At 43.3% G+C, this 27,494-nt stretch overlaps 1 protein-coding gene across 2 annotated transcripts in view; it reads left to right on the forward strand.

Moving 5' to 3' along the window:
- The window catches only part of LOC116628032 (transmembrane channel-like protein 5), a 69,989-nt gene that overhangs the window by 13,892 nt on the left and 28,603 nt on the right, over window positions 1–27,494 (forward strand). The window contains exons 2-7 of one of the 2 annotated variants that reach the window (XM_032398071.1): window positions 9,400–10,263; window positions 12,938–13,110; window positions 17,958–18,047; window positions 23,461–23,560; window positions 26,018–26,105; window positions 26,548–26,796. In XM_032398071.1, the coding sequence (XP_032253962.1) occupies window positions 9,473–10,263; window positions 12,938–13,110; window positions 17,958–18,047; window positions 23,461–23,560; window positions 26,018–26,105; window positions 26,548–26,796 (1,491 nt within the window). In that variant the 5' untranslated portion in view covers window positions 9,400–9,472. Of the gene's footprint in view, window positions 1–9,399; window positions 10,264–12,937; window positions 13,111–17,957; window positions 18,048–21,036; window positions 21,320–23,460; window positions 23,561–26,017; window positions 26,106–26,547; window positions 26,797–27,494 lie in introns of those variants that run through there. The other variant, XM_032398072.1, reaches the window with a different exon arrangement.

The raw sequence follows: 27,494 nt of genomic DNA on the forward strand, positions 1-27,494 counted from the left end.
GGGAGAAGCAGGCTCCCCACTGAGCAGGGAGCCCGATCCGGGGCTCTATCCCAGGACCCTGAGATCATGACCTGAGCTGAAGGCAGACACTTAACCGACTGAGCCACCCCGGTGCCCCTCATCTTAACCATTTTTAAGTATACATTCACTAATGTTAAGTACATTCACATTGTTGTGCAACCCATCTCCAGAACTTTCTCATCTTGCAAAACTGAAACAGTATACCTATCTTAAGATTTTTTTTTTAATATGTCATGAGCAGACAACAGATAACAATTCCCCATTTCCTTCTCCTCCCAGCTCCTGGCAATCGCTATTCTGCTGCCTATTTCTATTTCTGTGAATTTGACTACTCTAGGTAACGCCTATAACTGGAGTCATACATATTTGTCTTTTTGTGACTGGCTTCTTTTACTTAGCCTAATGTCCTCAAGGTCCATCCATGTTGTAGCAGGTGTCATAATTTCCTTGCTTTTTTTTTTTTTTTAAAAAGATTTTATTTATTTATTTGACAGAGAGAGACACAGCGAGAGAGGGAACACAAGCAGGGGGAGTGGGAGAGAGAGAAGCAGGCTTCCCCCAAGCAGGGAGCCCAATGCGGGGCTCGATCCCAGGACCCTGGGATCATGACCTGAGCCGAAGGCAGACGCTTAATGACTGAGCCACCCAGGCTCCCTGAATTTCCTTGCTTTTTAAGGCTGAATAATATTTCAATGCATGGATATATCAAATTTTGTTTATCCCTTCATCTGTTGATGGACACAGGTTGCTTCCACCTTTTCACTTTTGTGAATAATGCTGCTATGAAAATGGGTGTATATATATCTTTTTTGAGACCCTGCTTTCAATTCTTTTGGATGAATATGCAGCAGTGAAATTGCTGGATCAGATGGTAATTCTATTTTTAATTTTTAATTTTTCTAAGGTTTTATTTATTTATTTGACAGAACGTGTGCGAGCACAAGCAGGGGGAGTGGGAGAGGGAGAAGCAGGCTCTCTGCTGAGCAGGAAGCCTGATGTGGGGCTTAATCCCAGGACCCTGAGATCACAACCCAAGCTGAAGGCAGACACTCAACCAACTGAGACACCCAGGAGCCCCCAGAATTTCATTTATTTATTTATTTATTTGGAAAGAGAGCAGGGGGAAGGGCAGAGGGCTAGGGAGAGAGAGAATCTTAAGCAGACTGCATGCTGAGCACAGAGCCTGATGTGGGGCTTGATCCCATGATCCTGAGATCATGACCTGAGCCGAAAGCAAGAGTCAGACACTTAACTGACTGAGCCACCCAGGTGCCCCTATGTGTCTGTCTTTATACCAATTCTTGCCTCCTTTTATTCAGCTTGTTTACTGTTTCCTTTCTGCAAAGAAGGCTTCTTTTCACCTGGATCAGAGTTGTGTTGTTTTTATTTTCTATCTTTTATAGGGGGAAAAACGTGCCCCTTGTTTCCCTTTCTGCTTGAGCAATCTTCATTGATTGTTCCAAATATGTAAGTAATTAAATAAGTAAATTAAAAAATGAAAAAGTCCATCTGTGTGGGAGATGGTTAAATGTAGTAGTTAAGAAACTTATATTCTAATCCTTGTCCCCACTTAATTGTGAGAACTCAGAGAAGTTACCAAGTGTTTCTGAGCCTCAGTTTCTCATCTGTAAGATGGGATCATGGAGAGTCTCCATGCTGAATCAAGTGAAAATGAAGCGAGAGTGTGCATGTACATTGTTCTGTTCACTTCCTGGCTCAGAAGTACACATTTTCTTACTTTGTCCACTTTACTTCTTCACTTAGCTTTCAGTTTCACCCAAAATGTCCTCTCCTCTCTCTTTTATGACAAAGTCTCCTTTGGCTCTGCATCCTTTTTATTTTCCTTTTTTTAAAAAATATTTATTTGAGAGAGAGAGCATGAGAGAGCGAGCGAGCACACAAGCATGAGGGAGGGGAGAGGAAGAAGCAGATTCCCCACTGAGCAGGGAGCCTGATGCAGGACTCCATCCCAGGACCCTGGGATCATGACCTGAACCAAAGGCAGATGCTCAACCTACTGAGCCACCCAGGCGCCCTGCATCCTTTTTCTTTTTCTTTTTTTTTCCCCTATAATTTTTTCTTCGCAGAGTTGATTTGGAGAACTGGAAAAGCCCTCTTAGATCTTCCCACATTTTTTTTAGATTTATTTATTTATATATTTGAGAGAGAAAGAGAGCGAGAGAGAGCACAAGTGGGGGGCGGAGAGAGGGAGAAGCAGGTGCCTACTAAGCAGGGAGCCCAACGCAGGACTTAATCCCAGGACCCCGGGATCATGACCTGAGCTGGAGGCAGACACTTAACCTACCGAGCCACCCAGGCGCCCCTAGACCTTCCCACATTAATATCAGTTTAACTCGGCTATTCTGAAACACAGGGCTGGGGTGGTGGGAGTAGTGATTTTGTCCCCAGCGGACATTTGACAATGCCTGGGACATTTCTAGTTATCACACCTTGGGGAAGGAACTATCGGCACCTAGTGGGTAGAGGCCAGGGGTACTCTGAACATCCTGCCATGCACGGGACAGCTGCCCAACAACAAAGAGTTCTCTGGCCTCAAATGGGAACAATACTGAGATTGAGAAAACCTAGTTTAATGGAGGCTAATCCTGCCATTCTTGTTTTCTATATTAGCATCTTGCACTTGACTTTTTGCAAGCCGCAAAAAGTAGGTGAGTGGGTGTAATCCAACGAAAAGGAAGAAAGATCAGTTTGGGGAGTATTCCTGGTTGTCCTTCTGGGGTGAGAATGTGCAAGTGAAAAGGCTACCTACCTGCAGCCATTGGACATTAGTACAACTACTTGGGGACCATCTCCAGTGACATTGAAAACACTCAAGCCAAAACAGATGGTGGCTCTTTGGAACTAGTTATGAATTTCTACAGGATTACTTTGGTAATTTTGACTGTTGGTCTTAATATGCATGTATCTTATATCATTTACATTTATTGGAATGCAGCTAGCATAGGCAACATTCACTTAGGTTGAAAGATTTACCCTGTCACTTGTTGGCACAACAAACTTCACCTCTTTATTTTTTTTTTTTTAAGGATTTTATTTATTTATTTGAGAGAGAGAGCACGTGCAAGCACGAGCTGGGGGTGGGGGAGGGGCAGAGGGAGAGGGAGAAGCTGACTCCCTGCTCAGCAGGGAGCCCGATGAAGGGGCTTGATCCCAGGACCCCAGGATCATGACCTGAGCTGAAGGCAGACACTTAACCGACTGAGCCACCCAGGTGCCCCCAAAGTTCACCTCTTTAAAAGATAAAATGTGCAGCTGAAATTAGAATTTGAGGCAGTGATGTTATGGGATGACGTTCTGCATTTCATGCTGTTTTACAAGGCCATTGGCTTCTTTTTCCTTTTCTTTTGGGTAATAACTGTCCTCAATTAGCATAATTAACCTTTGCGTGGTTCACATCTGCATGGTTCCGATTCTAGCCTGGGCCTGGGGCAGGAGACCGAAAAAGGAGATTAGGGAGAGGGCCCATACAAAGCCAGCTATCTTCTGCTGCTCTGTGAAGATCTCAAGCATTCTTTCTGATCACCCCATGATATTCCACCATGCAGCTGTGCTGTCACTGCTTTGGCCCATCCCCTGTTCATGGTTTCTGGATTATTTCCAGTTTTTTGTCATCACACACAAACTTGGCCTGACAACCCTAATGCCTCCATGTCGCTATGATTTGTGAGGCCACTTTGGTGGCTGCAGAAATGAGCTTATAGGTGGCTTGCCTTGGCTTATGTTGTCTTAAGTCTGGGAAGGCTAAGAGGCAGCTGACAAACGGATGAAGTAGCCGGAATGAGACCTCATCAAGACCGTAGGTTGTAATTCGTCCCTTGAACATTCCTGGACTAGCTGAATGACAAATGCAGGATTGTTAGGATCACCCATTCAAACCAGAAGCCTTTCAAGATCAAACAGGGAGTCTACAATGAACAGATTTAGAAGGCATTATAAATGTTTGGGAATGTGACTGAAAAACCATCGAAACTGTGAAGTGGGAAATCCTAAATGGGATGTCAAGGATGAGATGGATGTCAATGGGGTGTCAAAAGGAGAACTCCGAATAGATAGCTCAATAGCCCTTATCGGGAAGTTAGTAGAGCAATACAATTTGGAGGGGAAAAATATATATATAGTATCCTCTTTGTGCTTTTCCAAGGCACAAGCGAAAGTGTTCTTTGGAAAGGGTGGGGTATTTGTTTCCATAAGAGTTAATAGAAACTATGAGTAGGATTCTCGGAAGACCACTCCCACTACATTTGACAATCAGTACAAGATTATTTCCTTGTGGTTATTTCCTCCTTCCTCCTCTTTTCCAGTCCTTTTCTGTGGGCTTAGCTCTTGGTTTGTTTAGGAATTTGTCCCAGTGTGGGTGGTAGTGGTGAGAGCACCGTTCGCGTCTGGGCTGTGATAAAGATGTGATAAAGATGATAAGCTCCTGTCAGATGATATCAGTGGAATAGAGAACTGAACCAACAAACTTGGAACTAATTGTTGGCTGATCACATATAAAATCTATCTATCTATCTATCTCCTATGAATATAGAACATATTGTTTAATCATAAAATTTATTTCTTGCTCATGAGAAGCTATCGTGCATTGGTGGAGGTGGGCTGTACTCTATATAGTCAGGCAGGAACCCAGGCTTATGAACGGGTCCCCATCTGAAATGACACTCGCTGCCATTGCAGGAAGAAAAATGGAGCTAGAAGGTTGTGTTTTGGCTCTTAAATGCTTTGGCTTGGAAGTGATATTGTCAGGCTCACAAACCTTTGGCCAGAAATAGCCAGCTGATCTCACAGTGACCTGGAGGGGACTCCAGTGTCTCCTCCCCCTTCTACTCTCGCAACTTGTTCTGGATTTGCTAGAGCTTCTGAGCTTTTTGCAGTGACCCTGAATCCTGGCTTTATTGTGTGGTTATCCGATCCCTTTGGAAACATTCTTATGATATATTCTTCTAAGAAATTCATCCTGGGAAGAAGTGTGGCCCTCTTGAAGAACTGGTATACTTCCTCTTTTTCACAAGTAGTGAGTATTAGATAGCCTTTCATGATTCCCTTTCAGTCTGGACTAATAAGAAGCTCACAGCAAAATTTAATTCTCTGGTAGACTCACTACGTCAATCTCGGAATTATGCAGAATTGCTCCTCCCTCTATTATAAAACATTGTCTATTTTTTATTATTTATTTATTTATTTTTAAAGATTTTACTTATTTATTTGTCAGAAAGAGAGAGAGAGAGGGAAGGAGGGAAGGAAGAGAGGCAAGCAGAAGGAGAAGCAGGCTCTCCAGTAAGCAAGGAGCCTGATGCGGGACTCAATCCCAGGACCCTGGGATCATGACCTGAGCCGAAGACAGCTGCTTAACTGACTGAGCCACTCAGGCATCCCAGAAACATTGTCTATTTTTTAATCGTGTCCTGGTTGAGTGCAGGACTTTTATTATCTACCAACTTCCTTCTCTCTTGGAACTTGCCAGAGTTTATATTACACATAAATACAAATAATGGTAAATAATAGCTTCTTTTCAGTGAATGCTTCCTGCTTCCTCGGTGCCAACTGCTTTATGTGCCTTATCTCGTTCATTCTTTACAACAGCCGTATGAGATATTATTGTTAGGATTGGATGGGCCAGGAAACAGACTCAGAGAGGTTAAGTGGCTTTCCCATGTCCCCACAGGAGCAGAGGGAAACTAAATCCCATTATACCTGATGCCAAGGGCTGGGCTCCTAGCCACTTTGATTTTTTAATTTAATTTTATTTATTTATTTATTTTTTAAGATTTTATTTATTTATTTGACAGAAACAAAATGAGAGAGGGAACACAAGCAGGGGGAGTGGGAGAGGGAGAAGCAGGCTTCCTGCCGAGCCGGGAGCCCGATGTGGAGCTCGATCCCAGGACCCCGGGACCATGGCCCAAGCCGAAGGCAGACGCCCAACGACAGAGCCACCCAGGCGCCCCGCCACTTTGATTTTAAAATACTATTTATTATTTATTTGAGGGAGAGACACAGCGAGAGAGGGAACACAAGCAGGGAGAGCGGAGAAGGAGAAGCAGGCTTCCTGCTGAGCAGGGACGAAAAAAGAAAATTGGGGATATTTGTAAGCCAGAACCCTTCTTCTTCTTTTTTTTTTCATAGCCCTTGGGGGAAATAGAGGGTTTTGTGTTATGGCTTCTGGTTTAGGTCTTTTTCATTTTCCTTTCCTTTCCTTTTTATTTATTTATTTTAAGATTTTATTTATTCATTTGACAGAGAGAGACAGCGAGAGAGGGAACACAAGCAGGGGGAATGGGAGAGGGAGAAGCAGGCCTCCCGCTGAGCAGGGAGCCCGATGCGGGGCTCGATCCCAGGACCCTGGGATCATGACCTGAGCCGAAGGCAGACGCTTAACAACTGAGCCACCCAGGCGCCCCTCCTTTTCTTTTTAATATTAAGGACAAATATATTTACAGAGATGTGCGTAATTCTCAAGTGTATTTGATGAATTTTCACACAAACACACACGTACACCACACACACACACACACACACACACACACACACGTAACCATCACCCAGATCAAGATATGGAACATTCCAGCACCCAGAGGCCCCCTCATGTCATTTCCTAACTCCTCCCTTCCCCAAGGTAATCACTATTCTGACTTTTAGCACCATTTACTAGTTTTTCTGTTCTTGAACTTGGTGTAAATGTTATTCAGTCTGTACACTTTTCTATCTGACTCTTAGAGTCATTGTTACATTTGTGAGCTGCGTCCCTGTCCTTGCATCTAGCAGATGGTCAGTTTTGTTACTTCTGTGTAGTGTTTCATTGTATGAATATGCTACAGTTTATTGACTTCTGCTGTTGAAGGACATTTGGTTGTTTCCAATTTCTGGCATTTATGGAAAAAAAGCTGCTGTGAATGCTCTTATTGCCTTTTGGTGGACGTACTCATTTCTCTTAGGTTGTATTGTTGTACCAGGTTTCACTTTCTTGAATTTAGAAGGCATCAGTTAGCTTTTTAGATGGGATAGCTGGGGTTTTGGTAGGCCACGGAAATCCTAGATCATAAATATATTAACTTGTAGTCTTAAATATAAGCAAATAATTTGCATTATCACATAGCATTTGGTCTTCATGACACAGTTTGTGTAGATGTTTCTCTGTGTGTGTGTGTGTGCACGCGCGTGTAGATGTTTCTGTTTGCAAAACTGGATGTATCAGTCAGAATTCTTCTCTTTCATTTGCAAATGACAGAAACCCAACTTAAACTAACTTAAGTCTAAAGGGAATGTAATGATTCAGGTATCTAGTGGTCAGCTGTCTTCAGGCATGGCTGGATTCAGGTGCTTGAACACTGTCATCAGTATTTGATCTTCCGGTTTATCTCTTAACTCTTATCTCTTCCCTGTTGACATCACTCTCAGACTGGCCTCCTCCACTGGTGACCACTGGCAGCTTCAGTCTTACAACTCCCTAACCTCAAGTCCAGCCACGAGAGAGAGCTTCTCTCTTCCCAACATTTCTTACAAAACTTCCATAATTGAATCTCACTGGCTCTGACTGGGTTATGTACCCTGACCCAATCACTGTGGCCAGAAAGAAAAGAATTCTACTCGGGTTGTATGTCCACATGTGGCCCATATGGACTGAGACGGGGAAGAGGTATTACTTAAGGAGAAGTATTATCACAAAAGAGAGAAATGGATGCTGAGCAGGGACAAAATAATGAACAACCGACTTCCACTATGCTGAGGAATCGGGAATTGAGTTGGCAAATGAACATTCTAAGACTAGTTAATTCTTCAGCTCTGATTACTCAACAAAGAGTCTAACCCTTTTCGTTTGCATAGAGATAAACTTGTCAGCATTGGCTGAGCTTTAAAAATGGTATACTTCCTGCTTTCAATTACATCAACACTTTACCTAATCACACTGGCTTGAAACTGTGGAGCTATTTTTGTCTTTTGATTTACCTTTCACCCTTCCAATATCTGGTCAGTCCACAAATCCTGTTGATTTTTCCTTTCTGTTTTGTCCCCTACTTATTTTCTTCTCTGTTTCTATGGACACTATACTAGCAGTTCCAGGCTCACATTCCATCACCATGGCAAGCTAGTGACCTAAGAGTGCGTCTTTCTCAGTTAATTTGGTCCTGGAGGACCAATGTGGGTTATGTGCCCATTCCTGAGCCAAACCCTGTGGCCAGGGGCATAGTGGACACTGATTGGCTAGGCCTGGGTCATGCGACAGTTCTTGGAGTCAGGAATGGGGAGGGGCAGATGCCGAGATGAAAATCAGGGCATTGGGCGCCTGGGTGGCTCAGCTGGTTAAGCAACTGCCTTCAGCTCAGGTCACGATCCCAGGGTCCTGGGATCGAGTCCCACATCGGGCTCCCTGCTCAGCGGGGAGCCTGCTTCTCCCTCTGACCCTCTCCCCTCTCATGCTGTTTCTCTCCTGCTCACTCTCTAATAAATAAATAAATAAATAAATAAATAAATAAATAATTAAAAAAAGAAAATCAGGGCATTGATGCCAAAAGAAGGGGAAATGAATAATAGGGTAGTAAAAGCAACAGATATCCAGCACACTTAGAAATTAAAATTCCATTTTTTCTGATTTGGAAAGTATACTATGTCTATAGATTAGAGCTCAGAGAACTCACAAAATCGTATCTTCAAACTGGAAGGAGTGGTAGCATTTGTCTTCTTACCCAATTCCTCTAGTTACCATCAACTGTTCTTCCTTTGCACACTCATACTAATTTATGCTTTGATCAATCCTACAACCACAAGTGCATTCAAAGTGCTCAAACAGCCCTTGTTTCTTCCAGTCTTTCGGTTTTTTTGTTCTGCTTCTCCCACAACCAAAGGAATGTAGTGGTTAGGATCTAAGTTTGGCCACATGTATCAGAGACCCCCCCAAAACAGTGGTTTATGCAAGATAAAGTTTTATTTTATTTTTTTTACATAAAAGCCCAAGCTGATATGTTGGCACTGATCTGTGATGTCATCAGCAACCCAGGCTTCTTCCATCTGTTGTGCTGTGATCTCTAGGGTAGGTGTCGCCTTTGTGTCCATGGACCAAGAGGGCACACTATCATTTCCACATTCCAGCCCACAGGAGGTAGGTAAGAAGACCAAGAAGGGGAGAAATGCCCCTTGCCTTAAACAGCACAAACCTGGGAGTTCTATTTATTGCTTCTGCTCACATCCCATTGTCCACTCTCCTGGTCACATCTTGGTGCACAGGAGACTGGGAAGCATACTTCTGATTCTGGGCAGCTGTGCACCCAACTGTGAAAGAAAGGAGAATAGATAGTGGAAGATAACCAGCAGTCTCGGCAGGGAAGAAAAAAATATGAATGTTTCCTTCTTTTTGTTTTTCAGATTAAAAAAAGATCCCTGAGTAACTCAAATGCAGGAATGTTTTAACACTCCAGGGTGAAGAATCTGTGCCAGCATGTCTGCCTACTACAGGAATAATGGGTATGAGGAAGATCCAGATTACCCTGACTATTCAGGATCTCGGAACCGTATGTGGGGGCATTTGAAAACTCAGGATTATCCAGATTCTCCAGATGCTCTGAACAACTCAGGCTATCCTACCACCAGGAGCAACCCATACTCTGCAGACTACAGAACAGGTCCAGGCTATCCTGGGTCTCTAGCAGAACCAGATTATCCTGGATCTCAGAGTAATCCAGACCAGTCTGGCACCAGAAGCAACTCATTCTCTGTTGGCTCCAGAAGAAGTTCAGATTATCCCATATCTTTGGCAGAGCCAGATTATATTGGATCTTGGAGCAAACCATACCATCCAGGCTCATCTAGAGAGCCAGACTACTCTGAATCCCAACGGAATTTTGATTTTGCAGGTTCCAGAAGCAGTGGAAACTATGCAGGCTCCAGAACAAATCCCGATTATCTTGACTCTTTGGGAGAACCAGACTACCCTGGAGCTCAGGGAAACTCTAACCATCCTGGCTCCAGGGCAAATTCCAACCATCCCGGTACCAGAAGGAATCCAGAATATGCTGGTTCCAGAATCAATCCATACATGGACACTCTGGGAGAGCCTGATTATCCAGGAGCTGAGAATCAACTTAACTCTCCAAACTTTTTTGGGGAACCAGACTATCCCAATGCTGAGGACTATCAGAACTCTCCAGACTTTTGGGGGAAGCCTGATTACCCAGTTGCTGAGAATGGTCATGATTATGGCTCTTCTGAGACTTCAGAAATGACCAGAGAGTAAGCGCAAGCATCTCCGTCCTATGGGGGGCGGGGGTGCTGAATGATAGTTCATCAAGCCAATGGAACCTGGTTGGTGTTGTTTGGGTTAGGGACACGTAAGATGGTTTCTGTGACCTGAAGTTGTAGGAAACTTTCATACCTACCGTAGACCTCACCTGGGCCATGGACTTTCAGTCTGAACTTTCAAGGCCTTACCTGAACGTAATCTTTCATCACCTCTTGCTTGGATAGCACCCTCCCCAGTCTCCTACCTCTTCCTATAATCCCTACAAGACATTTAGATTCTCATTGTTTTGACCCTGCTACTTTGCCAATAAAGTTAGGGTTAAGACTTGATAGTTATGAACTCAAACATTTTAACCAGAATTATATCCACAGGAATGCATTTTTAACCAAGAAAATCTTTTGAAGATCTAACTCCATGAAATCAACTTAATTCCTCAATTGTTTTTTTTTTTTCATTCAAGGTGGTTGAACCACTCCTGATTTCTTTCCACTTTCATTTTTATTTTACTATAATTATTGTCATCTGAATTGATCACTTTTCATGTTTATGGCAGGTTTAGCTTATTGATCTTCTACATTGTTGTTGTAGTCATCAGATTTTATCAATCATTGTTTTCCCCATTGTTGGTATTCCTTTAAGTTCATTCTGAAAAACTAAGTCCAGTTTTTCCTGGTTCAGATTTTGTAGATCTAAATTTTGTCCAAAATCTTTTTAATTTTCCAGCAATTTTTGGTCATTGACAAATTTTACTAAGTACAATACTGGACATTGACAGTGTTAGTTTGGATGACTTAGTTCTACCAAATCTGATTTTTTTCTGGGGTAAGTTTTCGATGTTCCTGTTGTCAACAAGACGTGATTCTTTAGTCAGGTTATTTTTAATCTATAAAAAATTTTACCCTGTGAAAATTTAACCAATATGAGTCTCATTTGGCATGTACTAGTTCTACTAGTAATACATATTACTAGTAGATTCAACAAAAATTCAACAAAAGCTAATGGCTTGTATTTATCTTGAGGAATAAGGATATAAGATTTGGGTGTGCAGTAGGGTCAAATGTCTTCAGAACCTAAATAGGAGGATTAACAGAACCAGATCAAAATGGCCTCCTTGGCCATACCCCTCTGCCTGATTCATCATTTCAAAATATACCTTTGATTCTCTCACTCCTTGTTTTTTTTTTTTTTTGAAGATTTTATTTATTTTTTGACAGAGAGACACAGCGAGAGAGGGAACACAAGCAGGGGGAGTGGGAGAGGGAGAAGCAGGCTTCCCGCCGAGCAGGGAGCCCGATGCGGGGCTCTATCCCAGGACCCTGGGATCATGACCTGAGCCGAAAGCAGATGCTTAACGACTGAGCCACCCAGGCGCCCCTCACTCCTTGGTTTTTGATCTTCCATGGTTCTCCATAACCTTTGGAAGAAAGACCACACTGCTTTGCTTATGATAACATTTAAGAAGTAGGATGCACTGGTCTAATGTAAAGTGCTTCCAAAGACCCACCTAACTGACTTCCTCCCATCTCCCCACCTTCCCTATCTACCCTCCCTACCTCTAGTACAGTGGTTCTTGACCTGGACTGAACCTTAGAATCACCTGATTACCTGCAGAACTTTAAAAATAATACAAATGCCCCGGGGCGCCTGGGTGGCTCAGTAGTAAAGCGTCTGCCTTCGGCTCAGGTCATGACCCCAGGGTCCTGGGATCGAGCCCCGCATCGGGCTCCCTGCTCAGCGGGAAGCCTGCTTCTCTCTCTCCCACTTACCCTGCTTGTGTTCTCTCTCTGGCTGTCTCTCTCTGTCAAATAAATAAATAAAATCTTTAAAAAATAAATAAAGAAAATAAATAAAAATAATACAAATACCTGGACCCAACTTTCAGAGCTTCTGATGTCATTGTCTGGGGCAGGGACTGGGAATTGGCATGTACCTAAAATTGAGACCATTGCTCCAGGTTAATTCATTTTTATAGTATTCCCTTTATATATTCAGCACTCCTGTTTATGGTCTTACACCTTTATTTATGCTGTTCTTCATCCTTGGAACGCTCTCCTCCTGACTCTTTATGTATGAATTTTTTTTTTTTTTAAAGATTTTATTTATTTATTTGACAGAGAGAGAGACAGTGAGAGAGGGAACATAAGCAGGGGGAGTGGGAGAGGGAGAAGCAGGCCTCCTGCTGAGCAGGGAGCCTGATGTGGGGCTCGATCCCAGGACCCTGGGATCATGACCTGAGCCGAAGGCAGACGCTCAATGACTGAGCCACCCAGGCGCCCCTTTATGTATGAATTTATCCTTCCAATCCTACCTGCAATGTTTCTTTTCCATGTAGATTTCCCTCCAAACTGCCAGCCAGAATTCTTTTCTCTTTCCTCTGAACTCCTTGGGCCTGTCTTCAGGTACTCACCAGTTACTACTTGTATTGTAATTGCTTAACTGTGTCTAAGAAGCTCTACCAGATTGGATTGAGGGTTCCTTGAGGGTAGACACCTCGTGTTTTTATCTTTGTGTTCTCACCCCCTAGACCTTGCCTAACACATGGTTGGCATTCAGTCAGCATTTGTGGAATGAATGAATGGATGCATGGATGGATGGATGATGAATGGATGACTGTCCTTACTATGCTCCTGGGTGAATCTTGATCCGTTATTTTTGGGATTTCAGGGTGCTCAGCAGAACATCTTCAATCCGGCCCTCATTTCGTCATAGGGGTGATGGCCCCTTGGGTGTCCTTGAGAGAGAGAATGAAGATTACCCTGAAAGCATTGCAATGAAATCCATGGGGATGGCAAATCCATATGGCGACTCTGTGCCTGGGGCTCCTGGCAATGGCTATGGTAAGCATTTGTTAAGATGAAGATCATATCCTGGGAAGAAAGTAAAATCGGTGGACTTAGGGGAGCAGTTATTTAACAGTTCCAGGAAGAGAAGAATTGGTTTATCCCTCCCCCTTCAAACACCTACCTTACAAAGGCTGAACATTGAGGGTCTAGGAAAGACAAGCAGTATCATCACTTGTCAAAGCAGCCTGCTTAGGGATTATGAAAAATGAGAGTGTGCACACCCTGTGCCAGCCCATTGGGGTTATGGGGAAATGTGGGCTCAGTATGACCAAATCCTCAGATTTTTCTAAAGAAGGAAGAACGCTGGGTTTTTATGTGAAACCTCCTGATTTTTAAATGCTCCAAAATAAAGAAAAAAAAAATCAAAACATTGAACTGGGCAAACAAAATCACTTGTGGGCTAGATTTAGTCTGTACTGTTTAGTTAGCAAGTGGGTATTCAGAACCTACTGGGGGGACAAGGGTAGTAAGAGGCAGCTCTGTCCTCAAGTTACTTAAAGCATAAGGGTGGGTGACACCAGCATGTCAAGACTGAAAAAAGACAAAATTAGCAAGCAGACTATTCATATGTGAACAATCATGTCATCCTCAGAATCTACTGTGTGCAAAGGTTTAGCTCTGGGAGGCAAAGGAAATTCTAAAGTTCTTATCCTGCAGGAGGGAATAGGGACTTGCTGTCTAGTAAAGGGAGCCAGTTCATTACACGAGAGCCACACACACCCCACCCCCCCTCTGAGATCCAGAAAAGAGAAGGAGTGTTCAGCCAAGAACAGAATGGGGGACCCAAGTGCAGGTTGGTGCTGATGGAGGATTCTTTATGCCTGAGAGGGTGGATGGGGAGGAGTTTGAAGCAGGCTGAGAAGAAAGGATGGGATGCCTTGTCATGCACTGATGAAAAACACTGACTAATACACATTTGCATAGAAAAACATTCATTTGGGCTATTCCAAACCTTTATGTCATGCATTCTCAATGGGGGGGGGGAGCAATATAAATCCCAAGGGGGTAAAATTTATTCTTTTTTTAAAGATTTATTTATTTATTTTAGAGAGAGTGCATGTGCATGCATGAGTGGGGGGAGAGTTAGGGGAGGGGGAGAGAGAGAATCTCAAGTAGACTCTGTCCTGAGCACAGAGCCTGACACAAGGCTTGATTCCAGGACCCTGAGATCGTGACTTGAGCCGAAACCAAGAGTTGGATGCTTAACTGACTGAGCCACCTGGTGCCCCGGTAAAATTTATTCTTGAAAGGCGAGAAAAGTCTTCCTCTTTTTATATATAAACATCTGATACACATATGTAAGCAGATACACAGTATAGCTGTAGTATTAAAATTTCATGGGCAGAGGATAATTGGAAAGAAATATCTAAAAAGACTCCTTAGGGGGCAAATAATGAAAAAAAGATTGATAAACACAGCCCTACCCCAATGCAAGTGGAGCTAATAATGCCGAGCAGATTTTGAGTGTTTCCTATGCCCTGGAGACCTCTGCCAAGCACTTTACTTTTATTGTCTTGTTTAAATCTGAACAACCACCTTTCATACAGCCACTACTGCTCTCCCTATTTATAGATGGGAAAACTGAGGCTCAGAGGCACAGTGCCCAAGATTATCTCACTGTTATATTGAAAGAACCAGTCTCTCTGACCCAAAGCCTGACTCTTACTTATCCTGTATTATTGCTGGGTAGGATCAGGGCAAATGCAAAAAGATTCCTGACCACTTATGCTTTATTTATTTATTTATTTATTTATTTTTAAAAGATTTTATTTATTTATTTGACACAGAGAGAGAAAGCACAAGTAGGCAGAGCAGTAGGCAGAGAGAGAGAGAGAAGCAGGCTCTCTTGAGCAGGGAGTCGGACGTGGGGCTCGATCCCAGGACCCGGGGATCATGACCTGAGCCAGAGGCAGCCGCTTAACGGACTGAGCCACCCAGGCGCCCCTATTTATTTATTTTTTAAAAGATTATTTATTTATTTATTTATTTGAGAGAGAGAGAGAGAGAGCAGAGCATGCAAGAGAGAACACGAGTCGGGGGGAGGGGCAGAGGGAGAGGGAGAAGTAAACTCCCACTGAGCCGGGAGCCTGATGTGGGGCTCGATTCCAGAACCCTGGGATCATGACCTGAGCTGAAGGCAGATGCTTAACCAGCTGAGCCACCTAGGTGCCCCTGACTACTTATGCTTAAAAAAAAAAAGTAGGGGTGCCTGGGTGGCTCAGTCGTTGAGCATCTGCCTTCGGCTCAGGTCATGGTCCCAGGGTCCTGGGATTGAGCCCCGCGTCAGGCTCCCTGGTCAGTGGGAAGCCTGCTTCTCCCTCTCCCACTCCCCCTGCTTGTGTTCCCTCTCGCTGTGTCTCTCTCTCTCAAATAAATAAAATCTTTAAAAAAAAAAAAAGTAGTTGAGTATGACTTCTTTTTCTGGACTCCTTTGTAGGACCAGGGTTGTAGCCCTTAGCAATCACTTGTCCATACTATGCCGTCGTTATAGATGATGCTCTCATTAAAAACCTATCTTCATCCATGTATTCTTTAAAGCTCTAGGTGATTTTCCTAGTGTCACAGTGCCTGGTCACAGTAGGTGCTAAAGCAGTGCTAACTGAATTAATAGCAACAGTATTGGTAAGGATGTATCAGTTAGCTGTTGCCACAGTAATGCTGCATAACAAACAGATGCAGAAACCCAGTGTTGTACAATAAAGAAGCATTTATTTCTCACTCACACATGTTCAGGTTTGCTTGGAGTTTGATTGAACTAGGCTGGGTGTGACTGTGCTTGACTCCAGGTCATGGGTTCTGTGTCTAGAGCCTAGCGTCCTTCTTCTTGAACCAGGGAGCCACTTGGGGGCATTGTTGTTCCATGACATAAGCTGGAAGTGCTCGAAGTGACAAGCAAAAACCACACAGTGTGTCTAAGGTTTTGACATGGACCTGGCATACGGTCACTTCTGCCATGTTCCATTGATCAAAGTCACATGACCAAGCCCAACTTCAGGGGAGGTGTCCAGGGAATGGTGGTGTGATATATGCTGAATAACAATGGATCTACCACAATAGTTAATATATAGCAATAGTTTACTATGTTCCAGGATTACGTTAAGCACTTTGCATGTGTTAACTGATGTGATTCCCTCAACAATGCCATGTGAAGCTCCCATCATTATTCCTGTTTTACAGACTACGATATTGTAGCTCAGAGAGGTTAGGTAACATGCTGGAGGGCATCAGCCAGTAACAAAGCTGGGAACTGATACCCAGCAAGAAGTTCAGAACTTCCTGCAATGTAATTTTGTGCATTGTTCACATCAAACTGTGTTCCATTTTCTCTGTCACGGAGTTTAGCTTTTAATGTTTACTGTGGACTGAATAAAAATATACTGAAATATGACACTGTTGTGTAGATGCTGAGAGTAGACTCTGTCCTTAAGAAAATCATGCCATCTTTCAAATTTATTCATGCGTTATCATAACGTGTTAGAAATCGAAGGAACTTCTATGATCATCTAGACAAGTTTCTTTCTTTCTTTTTTTTTTGTCTTAATTTTTTTTAGAACAGTGTTAGGTTCACAGTAAAACTGAGGGAAGGGAAGGTACAGAGATTTTCCACAGAACTCCTTTCCTCACATAGCAAAGACTCTCCCATTATCAACATCTGGCCCCAGAATGATACATGTCTTATAGTTGATGCACCTACACCAACACATCATTATCATCTCTAGTGCATAGTTAACATCAGGGTTCACTCTTGGTGCTATAAATTCTATGAGTTTGAACAAATGTGTAATAACATGTAACACCCTTATGGTATCATACAGAATAGTTTCAGTGCCCTAAACATCCTCTGGTCTGCCTATTTATCTCAACCTCCTAGACAAGTATTTCTTAAACTCAAGTTGCCCATTAACAAGTTGTGAAATTAATTCTGAAAAATGAGATAGAAAAGAATGGAATGGGGGCACCTGGATGGCTCAGTCGGTTAAGCATCTGACTCTTGATTTCAGCTCAGGTCTTGATCTCAGGGTCATGAGTTCAAGTCCTGCATTGAGCTGCTGGGCGTGGAGCGTACCTAAAAAAAAAAAAGGAATGGAATAGAATAAGAATATATCGGAGTGCCTCTTATGTAGTCAAGCAAAGTATTGTTTGGTGAAACTCGTTTCTCAGTTACATATGTGTAGGTATGTCCTGGATCTTAATGTAATAATTTTTTAAATTTTATCAAGTTTTAAATTTTAATTCTGGTATAGTTAACATACAGTGTTATATTAGTTTCAGGTGTACAATATAGTGATTCAGCAATTCCATACATTACCCAGTGCTCATCGTGGTAAATGTACTCTTAATTCCCATCACCTATTTCACCCATCCCCCCACCCCACCTCCCCTCTGGTAACCATCAGTGTGTTCTCTATAGTTGAGTCTGTTTCTTAGTTTGTCTCTCTCTTTAATTTCCCTTTGCTTGTTTGTTTCTTAAATTCCACATATGAGTGAGATCATAGGGTATTTATCTTTCTCTGACTGATTTATTTCGCTTAGCATTATATCCTCTAGCTCCATCCATGTAATTGCAAATGGCAGGATTTCATTGTTTTTATGGCTGAGTAATATTCCCTTGTAACAATTATTTTTAACCATGGCTTATACTTAAATGAAAACCATCGATTGAAGCTGTTTGTACTTAATAACATTGTTTCCGTATTTATGACCTATTTTCCACCCAAGCACTCAATCATTAGTCTGTTAGGACCTCAAGGTCAAGGTCGGGGTCTTACTGACCATTATGTGCTTAGTAATATCTAGTACGGTGGGATTAATTGGTGATGTGTCCTAACTCTTCATTCCAGTGAACCCTGCTTATGTGGGTGAAAGTAGCCCCTGCCCAGCTTATGGAAACCCACCATTGTCTGGATGCGACTGGCACGAGTCACCCCAAGGTAAGGCTTAAATTGGTGGTATCCAAAAAAAATCAACCCTAGAGAGGAATGTTTTCAAGGCAATGCAGACATCACTATTTCATTTAGGCTTTCGGTGTGGTAACTGATGTAGTACTTGCTTAATTTACCATAACGGGGGTTTTCTTTTAGGTATGCAGGTTTTTTTTCTCTCCTGGATATCAAGGTGTCTTCATCAGGACTCTTCTGGTCTCATGTGCCAGAAACCCGACTCATGTGGGCCCAGGTGAATGTACTGGCTCATGTGGTGGGAAGGACAGGGGGGAGCAAAGAGCTGAAGGTAGAATTACCTTGCAGGACCTAGTACAGAGCTTGACACATAGTAGATGCTCAGAGATATTTGTTGAATTAATTTGTGAATGAGTTACAGGAACAAGGGCCTCTGAGTCTGCATTGATCAACATTTTTCTGAATAATCGTAGAATTATTATGATGCTGGAATTTAGGAGAAGTCAGACCAGAGAAAGACAGAATGCTGGGAAATCAGTTAGGAAGCCCTGTAAGGATCACTGTGTGTGATAATGAAGGTCTGATCAGAGGCAGAGACTGAGAGATAAAAAGGAAGCAAAAGAGGAGAGAGGCCAGGGAATGCTGAAACTTGGAGGCAAATCTGTGGACAACAAGGAGTAAACCAACTGATGGTATCCTCTATACAATAATGCGAATTGAAGGGCCTCATGACCTAAAACCATGTCTCACCTTCTGGCACTCTAGCTGATATGACAGCCCTTAGCCTCATTTTTTTTTTTTTTTTTTAAGTTTTATTTATTTATTTGAGAGAGAGAGAGCAGGAAGAGGGGCAGGGGAGAGAGAGAATCTCAAGCAAACTCTACACTGAGCACAGAGCCCGACATGGGCCTTGATCCCACGACCCTGAGATCATGACCTGAGCTGAAATCAAGAGTCGAAGGCTTAACTGACTGAGCCACCCAGGCGCCCCTAGCCTCATTCTTTAAGAGCCTTCTCAAGAAGAGGTATAACTTCGGGGCGCCTGGGTGGCTCAGTCGGTTAAGTGACTGCCTTCGGCTCAGGTCATGATCCCAGGGTCCTGGGATCGAGCCCCGCATCGGGCTCCCTGCTCCGCGGGAAGCCTGCTTCTCCCTCTCACACTCCCCCTGCTTGTGTTCCCTCTCTCGCTGTGTCTCTCTCTGTCAAATAAATAAGTAAAAACTTTAAAAAAAAAAAAAAAAAAGGAGAGGTATAACTTCTACAAGGGTTGGGTATTGCTACTTGGGAGGGAAAACCATGGAGGTATAAATGATCACCCTCTCCATTTGGTTCCCACTAGAGCAGAAAATGACTTTAACTATTGAGGAAAGAAAATGGCTTTTAACTTCATTGGACTGCTTAATCTAGCCAGCCTGAGGTTGGGGCTTCTGGTGAAAGGGAGTCCCAGAAGGCAGAGAGAATTAAGGAAATAGAGGACCCAGAGATGAATCTGGTTTTCTTCACCATTTTGCTTTCAATGGTTTGGATTCTCAAACCATGTACAGTTAGATGGTGGACAGCCTCCTGATAAAACGTCACTTTGATGGATTATGCTATGCACCTATGAAGCATTTGGCACATGGTAGGTACTCATAAATATTCATTTATTTGTGAATGAATAAATGATACATCAGCATCTCGTTAGAGGAAGGGGCCAGGGTGAAGGGATGAAGAGGCCCTTCTTTGGGTCCAGACAGACCTGGGTTTAAGTCTCAGCTCTGCTACTTGCTGGTTTTGTGACTTTAGGCAAATAACCTTTTTGGGCCTCAGTTTTCTTAGCTATAAAATGGGGGTTATTGTACATAATGCATAGAGTGATTATGAAAATTAAATTATATAATCTAAAGTACTTGGCCTGTAGTAATGACAGGTATTGTTACTGTTAATTATCATTGATGGGGATAAAGAGGAGAGTCCTGGTCCAATTCTGCCATTTTATGAGAGTGTGATGAGAGTAGAGGTCAATTTATTTTTGTGCACCTCAGTTTCCCCAACTATTAAATAAATGACGTGGCTGAGGTGATTTCCAAATCAGGTCTGTTGGGTGGGAATTGTGTTCAGGTGCCTGGCACTGAAGTAGGACGGCTTCACAATAAAGGGATTTATTTTTCTCATGTAACAAGAAGTGTTGTGGGAGGGGGTTCACAGTTTGTATGGCAGCTCTGCCCAGGATGCTCTCAGGACTGAGCTCCTTCTTAGCTTCTTTCTCTACCATTCTTCACAGCTGAACGTGTATCCTCTTGTTTTCAAAATGGCAGCCTCTGGTAAGCCAGAAGGAGAAAGGGTGAAGGGCAAAAAGTGGAACCGGGCAGACTGTCACCTTTTAAAAAGCATTCTTGGACGCTCTATGTCTCATTGACCAGAATGGTGGGGTTACAAGTCCATCTTTAGCCACAAAGGAAGCTAGGAGAATTTTAGTTGAGCCCAGTGCCTACACAGGAAAGGAAGCTTCTGGGGGTATGAGAAAAATGGAGATCGGATACAGGGTACAGACAAGTGGTAGGGTTGGCTACCCAAGGCAGTCAGGAGATAATAATTGTTATTACTATAAACCCGTCTGGGTTTATATAGGCATGTAAAATTAAATATAAAATATAAGTTTTAGGCCAGGGGCACCAAATTAAAAAGGAAAATCTTGCCCTTTGGTTATGAGTCATTTAGAAGAATCCCTGCCTTCTGTTTCTAGAACCCTATTGTCTTTAATGAAGGATTCTGTTTCCAATTTCTTACCTAGCTACCAAGACAGAGGTGTCTGTAGGAAAACACATCTCTTCATGAAGAGACCCCTCTGGTGTAGATGTGGGGAGTTATGTTGTGATTTGTGTAGGGCTGGCTTTGGCAATCTCATCCTGGTCTTTAAAAAAATGTGAATGGGGCATCCCTCTGTGATTGTCATCACTTTTCCTCGCGGCTCCCAACAATGTCAGTGTGACTGCTTTGGAAGGCCACTCCGGTGGAGAACAAAGCTGGGAGGAGGCAAGAGATGCTGTCTGATGACCAAGTGAATGAAATCATCGTTGAGGTTGAGAATGTTCCATCTGGGGTTGTTCCAGAAAAGATGCTGGTGAACTCAAGCTTCGGCATGGTCTCATCCGCTTCTGACATCGATGTGACAGACTCTCAGAGTTTCAGCAGCCCGAATGACAAAAAGAGCAAGCAGTTGTTGCAGTTTTCAACACCTTTGAATGAATCATTTTCTCAGACCCTTCATAGCCCAGGAAGTGTGGGCATAGACACTCCTTGTACTTCACATGAAAACCTCCAAGGTAGTGAGACCCTGGGAGAAAGGAGTTAGGAAGGGAGCAAGGAAGGCTTCCAACTTGTCTACAGGATTATTTAGTTTTAAGACATCAAGTAGGTTGAAGTTTATAGATGATCTGAGGATGCGACAGACCCAGGAAGGGGTCACTTTGGGAGCATCTAACACCTAGAAAGGAGTTCACCTTGATCAAGCTCACTTTCTGTGCCCAACACTCTGCCAAACACTTCCTTTTTGTTATCCATTGAATTTAGTTTGACTTTATTCCCCACACTTTGAGGTAGGCACATTTGTCACTTCCATTTGCTTGGTGAGTAAATTAAATTAAATTAAATCACTTCCATTTGCTTGGTGAGCCTTGGCAGAACCAGGGCTCAAATGCAGGTCTGCCTGGTTTCCAAGCCCGATGCTTTAACCGCTGTCTTGCTTTGGTCCAGTTCCTCCCCCACCCTGGATTCGGCAACATAGGATGGCCTTTATTGCCAAGTCTGCCATGAAACCAGGTCTTAGCTGACACTACCTCCCTGCCTTTCTGTTCCTGAGGCCAAATCCTGGGTTCTTGACTGCTGTTTCTATGTCATCCCATCATACTCCAGACATCAAGTCCAGCCTCAATGATGTCTAGGAGGGAAAAAAATCCATTCACACTAAAGCATTCTGTGGGTTTAACCCCTTTATTAAAGATTGGGGTGTCTCCTCTCATGCTACTGTCTCCCCACATCTCTGTGTTCTTTCCTCCTCCTCTTTGTCCTTTCTTCTTCTCTGTTGAGCCACCCTTCCCTCTCAGGAGAGACACAAATTTCTCGTCTTCAGCAGAGTGAGTTTGGTGACCCTCTTTTGGGGATTTCCTTTTCACCTTAACTAGGTCAAATGAAGAGTTCAGCTCAATAACTCAACCAGGGAGCCAGCCCACTCCCTCTATTGTTGCCCCGGTCAGCCCCCCGGTTGGCTTCCTCATTGTTACAAGATGGTGATCGCAGTTCCAGGCTTCAGATGGCCACAACAACATCCAGAGGGAGATGGATCTTTTTCTTGGAGTTTTTGTGGGGGTTTTTTAGTTTTTCTTTTTTGAGAAGGAAGAAACCTTTTCCAAGAAACTCCTCAGCAGATCACCCATCACAGAACACTGGCCAACATCTTGTCACGTGCTTATGCCTAAATCAGTCACCTGCAAGGATCAGCTTGGACTCATGGGGCTCACCCCCTGTGCCTGAAGATGGGTCCTACCCTGCAGAAGCTCAGGGCCTTGGGAAAGAGGGGGTAGATTCCTAAACAAAATCAGGATTCTATTAAAAAGAAGAAATGACTGGGGTAGGTGACCCACAATATCTGCCATGCTGAGTGAAGATGTGAATATGAGTTATCGGGAGAAGATGGGGGACCATTCCAGGGGCTGGAAGAGCATACGACAACAGTCAAGAAATGTAAAGAAGGTGCCTGGGCCTGGAGTGAGGGGGTCAAGTGAAAGTGATTTGGACATTCAAGTAGGAGAGGAGAGCAAGCCTGACCAGACGTGCAGGGGCTTGTGGCCTCACTGAATGCTTCTTGTCATAAAGAAGAAAAATATCAAATTGGAATTGCATGCAAACATTATCATTTGCTTTGGCTTTGAGGTTAAAAAAAAAATACACCACATTGGGGTGCCCGAGTGGCTCAGTCAGTTAAGTGTCCAACTCTTGATCTCAGCTCAGGTCTTGATCTTGGGGTTGTGAGTTCAAGCCCTGCATTGGGCTCCATGCTGGGCATGGAGCCTACTTAAAAAAAACAACAAACCACGTTGTCTGTTTTCATTTGTGGCTTGGGGATCACTGAGTCCATATATTTATTCTTCTTTCCTTGTACTCTTATAAAAACACGCTCAGGGGTACCTGGGTGGCTCAGTCTGTTAAGTGTCTGCCTTCAGCTCAGGTCATGACCCCGGAGTCCCAGGATTGAGCCCCACATCCTGTTTCGGGCTCAGTGGGGAGTCTGCTTCTCCCTCTGCCCCTTCTCCAACTCTTGCGCTTGCATGCTCGCTTGCTCTCTTTCAAATAAATAAATAAATAAAATTTATAAAAAATAAACATGCTGAAGTTCAGTGCCATACTTTAAAATGCTGATATTCTGTGAAAGGAAACAAAATTAAACTCAATTTATTTTCCTCCACAGGACAAAAGTTAATTGCATCTCTGATACCAATGACATCTAGAGACAGAATTAAAGCCATCAGGACTCAGCCAAGAACCATGGAAGAGAAAAGGAACCTTAAGTATGGACCCAAAGCTTTTTTTCTTTCTCAGATTTCACATGAATTTCAGTCTTCTACTTTGTCCCATCTCAGAAAGATAAAAAACGGGGGTGCCTGGGTGGTGCAGTCAGTTGGGTGTCCAACTCCTGGTTTTGGCTCAGGTTGTGATCTCAGTATTGTGAGATTGAGCCCGTCAGGCTCTGCGCTCAGTGTGGAGTCTGCTTGAGATTCTCTCCCTCTCCCTCTGCTCCTCCCACTCGGACTCTCTCTTTCTCTCTCTCTTTCGAATAAATAAATCTTAAAGAAAAAAAAAAAGAAATATATAAATGCAAAAGAAGGGACAATCTTCCTACAGAAGAATTCCAAATAATCTATATAGATGTTCCTCTCTCTTCTCACCTGGAGTGTGGGCTGTGCTTAGTGATGTGCTTTCAAAGGGTGGAGCATGGGAACTGAGGGAGAGTGACTTTCCAGTGATGTGGTCTAGCCCACACTCCCTTGACCAGGTGATCAAGGTTAGCATCCCCAGAGATATGTGGTTAGAAGAGCACATCCCCTCTGTTGTACTCTCTCCTAAAGACCATAACCCCAGTATTCCCAGAGAAAGAAATCAGGCAAACCCCAGTGGAGGGACATTCTACAAAATACCTGACCAGTACTCCTCAAAATTGTCAAGGTCATCAAAAATAAAGGAAATCAGAAAAATTGTCACAGACTAGAGGATTTGAAAGAGACATAAAAACTAAATAGAATGTGGGATGGGGTCCTGGAATAGAACATGGCATTGGTGGAAGAACGAGTGAGATCAGAACAGTGTGGAGTTTAGGTACCGGTATATGTGCTAATGTTGATTTTTTAGTTTTGACAACTACCATGGAAATGTCAGATGTTGGGGTGCTTGGGTGGCTCAGTAGCCTGGGCGTCCAACTCTTGATTTCAGCTCAGGCTGTGGTCTCAGGGTTGTGAGATTGAGCCTCACGTTGGGCTCCGCACTGAGCATGGGACCTGCTTAAGGTTCTCTCCCTCTCCCTCTGCTACTCCCCCATCCCTCTCTAAAAAATAAATAAATAAATAAATAAATAAATAAATAAATAAATAAATAAATGTAAGATGTTAATAGGAAAAAATAATGGTGAGTAGTGTATAGGAATTTTCTGTACTGTTTTTGTAACTTTTTTGAAATTTCTATTTACTCTAAAATTCAAAGTTTACTGGAAAGAAAAAAAGAAAGAAGTCCTCAGAAGCTTTCTAAGGGCAGGAACTAAAAAAAAAAAAAAAGAGTGAAAGAATGAGGGCTGTTTTAGCCATCAGACTTCACATTTACTGTTCCTCATCCTTTTTCTTTTGCAATTTGTACCCTTGGAAACTAGTGGAGTGGATGCAACAATGGCTAATAAATAATTCAATGATGCAATTGTTCTGGGGCTGCAAAGATAACTTACAAAGTCTGACAGGGGAGATGGATTTGTCAATAAGTAACTTACACATGAGAAAAAGGAAATCAGGCCAAATCAAGGTGGAGGAGACTGCAGTGACAGGACTAGCTGGAGTGATACAGGCTACTTGGGTAAAGCAGGAGGGCATGTGAGCTGAGCCTTGGAAGACCGTGATGTGGGGGTGGGCGTTTGGATGGACAAAGAAAACCAGAAAAGAACCAGAGCAAGGTAGATGCAATGAATTCATGGAAAGGTAAAGAACCCAATTGTGGCTGGATCTTTCTGAAAACACTCTTCCATTTCAAACTGCATGGCTGCCTCTCTCACAGGGTAAGGGCCTTATATGGGCCCCAAAGACTTTACAGCAGGATTTTTCAACCCCAGTATGCCTGATATTGGGGGCTGGATCATTCTCTGTTGTGGGGTTCTGTCCAGTTCATTGTAGGGGGTTTTAGCACATCCCTGCCTTCTACCCACTAGATGTTAGTAGCAAGCCTCTCTCCCCCAGAGTTTGACAACCAAAAATGTCTCCTGACATTGCCAAATGTCCCTTGGGGGGCAAGGCAAAATCTCCCCAGGTTGAGGACCACTGACTTATAGGACCCTTCGTTATCACTCAAACCCTCCTCCCTTCCCCCTGCTCATTCCATTCTAGCCATCCCAGCCTCCTTGGGGTCCCAGGTTGGCTGTTTCCTATGGACACAACAATCCCTTATCCATCCTACTATCCCCTCCCTTCCTAAAGGACTTTGCTTGAATATTGTGCTATTTCAAATTATAGCACAGTCCCCATTCCAGCATTTCCCATTTCCTTACCTTGCTCTATTTTGCTTTTTCTTTTCCATAGTACACCTTTTATTTATTGTTTATTGTCTTTCTCTCCCAACTGGTAGAGATGTCTGCTCCATGAGCCAGGGAAATCATTTTCTTTTGTCTCGCTACCCGGGCTGTGCCTAGCACATCATAGTCACTCAGTAAATATTTTGGGAACGAAATCATTACAGCATGGGTGTCCCTCCCTTTCTTCTGCCGTTCCCCACAGGAAAATGGTTGACAAAGAGAAAAGTAAGCAGTCCCGTCGTATGCTTGAGCTCAACTGCTGTGCTCAGTGTCTAAACTCCATTTCACGGGTAAGAGGCCTCTATTGCAGTCAATAAAATGGGCATAACAAGAGAGTAAAAACAGGGAGGTGGCAGAGTGGGAATGAAAGGGACCCAAGGGGAAGAGAAAGCAAAATTCAGGGCTTTTTCATTGAAAGCCGTAGAAATTGGGTCAGTCTAGGTGCAGAGAAACCAGGTAGGGATGCAAAAGTCTAAGAGGTTGCTGAGTTATTTGGACAGCTGAGCTACTGTGAGTGTCACCTTCGACAGCAAACCTGGGGACGTAATAATAGCACTCACCTTAAAGAGTGGTCCCGCAGATTAAATGAGATAACATTTACAAACATGCTTAGCGCATGCCAGGCATGTTATAATGCTCTAGACACAGTGGTTGTTTTTGCTCTTAGGGGACCTGCTCAGTAGGTGTTTGTTGAGGGAATGTTAAGCCTCATGCTTGGTGTCCCTACCCCAGGCATACCGGAGATCTAAGAACAGCCTGTCAGAACTGCTCGATTCCATCAGCCTATGGCAGAAGACGCTCAAGGTCATCGGAGGCAAGTTCGGAACCAGCGTCCTCTCCTATTTTAACTTTCTGAGGTGGCTTTTGAAGTTCAACATTTTCTCGTTCATTGTGACCTTCAGCTTTATCATAATCCCTCAGTTTACGGTGGCCAAGAAGAACACCCTCCAGTTCACTGGACTGGAGTTTTTCACTGGGGTGGTAAGTCCTTCATTTTGCCTACCCGGAGTTCACCAGCTGGGAATCCCCTGGACATACCTTGCCAGTCACCCTTCCAGACCTCTCACTTTGCCTGGGAGTTAGATGATAGGGGGAGTGGGGCTTTACTTATTTGTTTATTTTAAAGATTTATTTATTTATTTGAGAGAGAGAAAGAATGAGAGAGAAGCGGGGGAGAAGCAGAGGGAGAGAGAGAATCTCAAGCAGACTCCCTGCTGAGCACAGAGCCTGACATGGAACTTGATCCCAGGATCCTGAGATCATGACCTGAGCTGAAATCAAGAATCAGACACTTAACCGACTGAGCCACCCAGGTGCCCTGAAAGTGGGGCTTTAAAACGTGTTTCTTTTTCTCCCCCAAAGTGACATGCACACAACACAGTAGACTTTCTGTCTTTAGAGGTAACCATATTAATAGTTTGTGTTGTTCACGATCTCTTTTTCTGTGCACATACGGACACACACACATGCACATACATACACATGTACATATGCATCCCTTTCTTTTGTTTTTTTAACAAAAGATGAATTATTCATATATACCGCCTATGACTTGCTTTCTTTCACCCGCTCTGTGGTAGACATGTCATATTGGTGTTCATAGAGCTACCTTTTCTTTCTTATTTTTCTTTCCACAATATACAGTGCTCCTTTTGAAAAGTTCCTACTGTAGAAGAGAG

The sequence above is a fragment of the Phoca vitulina genome, unplaced genomic scaffold (assembly GCF_004348235.1).
Source record: "Phoca vitulina isolate PV1807 unplaced genomic scaffold, GSC_HSeal_1.0 scaffold109, whole genome shotgun sequence".
NCBI lineage: Eukaryota > Metazoa > Chordata > Mammalia > Carnivora > Phocidae > Phoca > Phoca vitulina.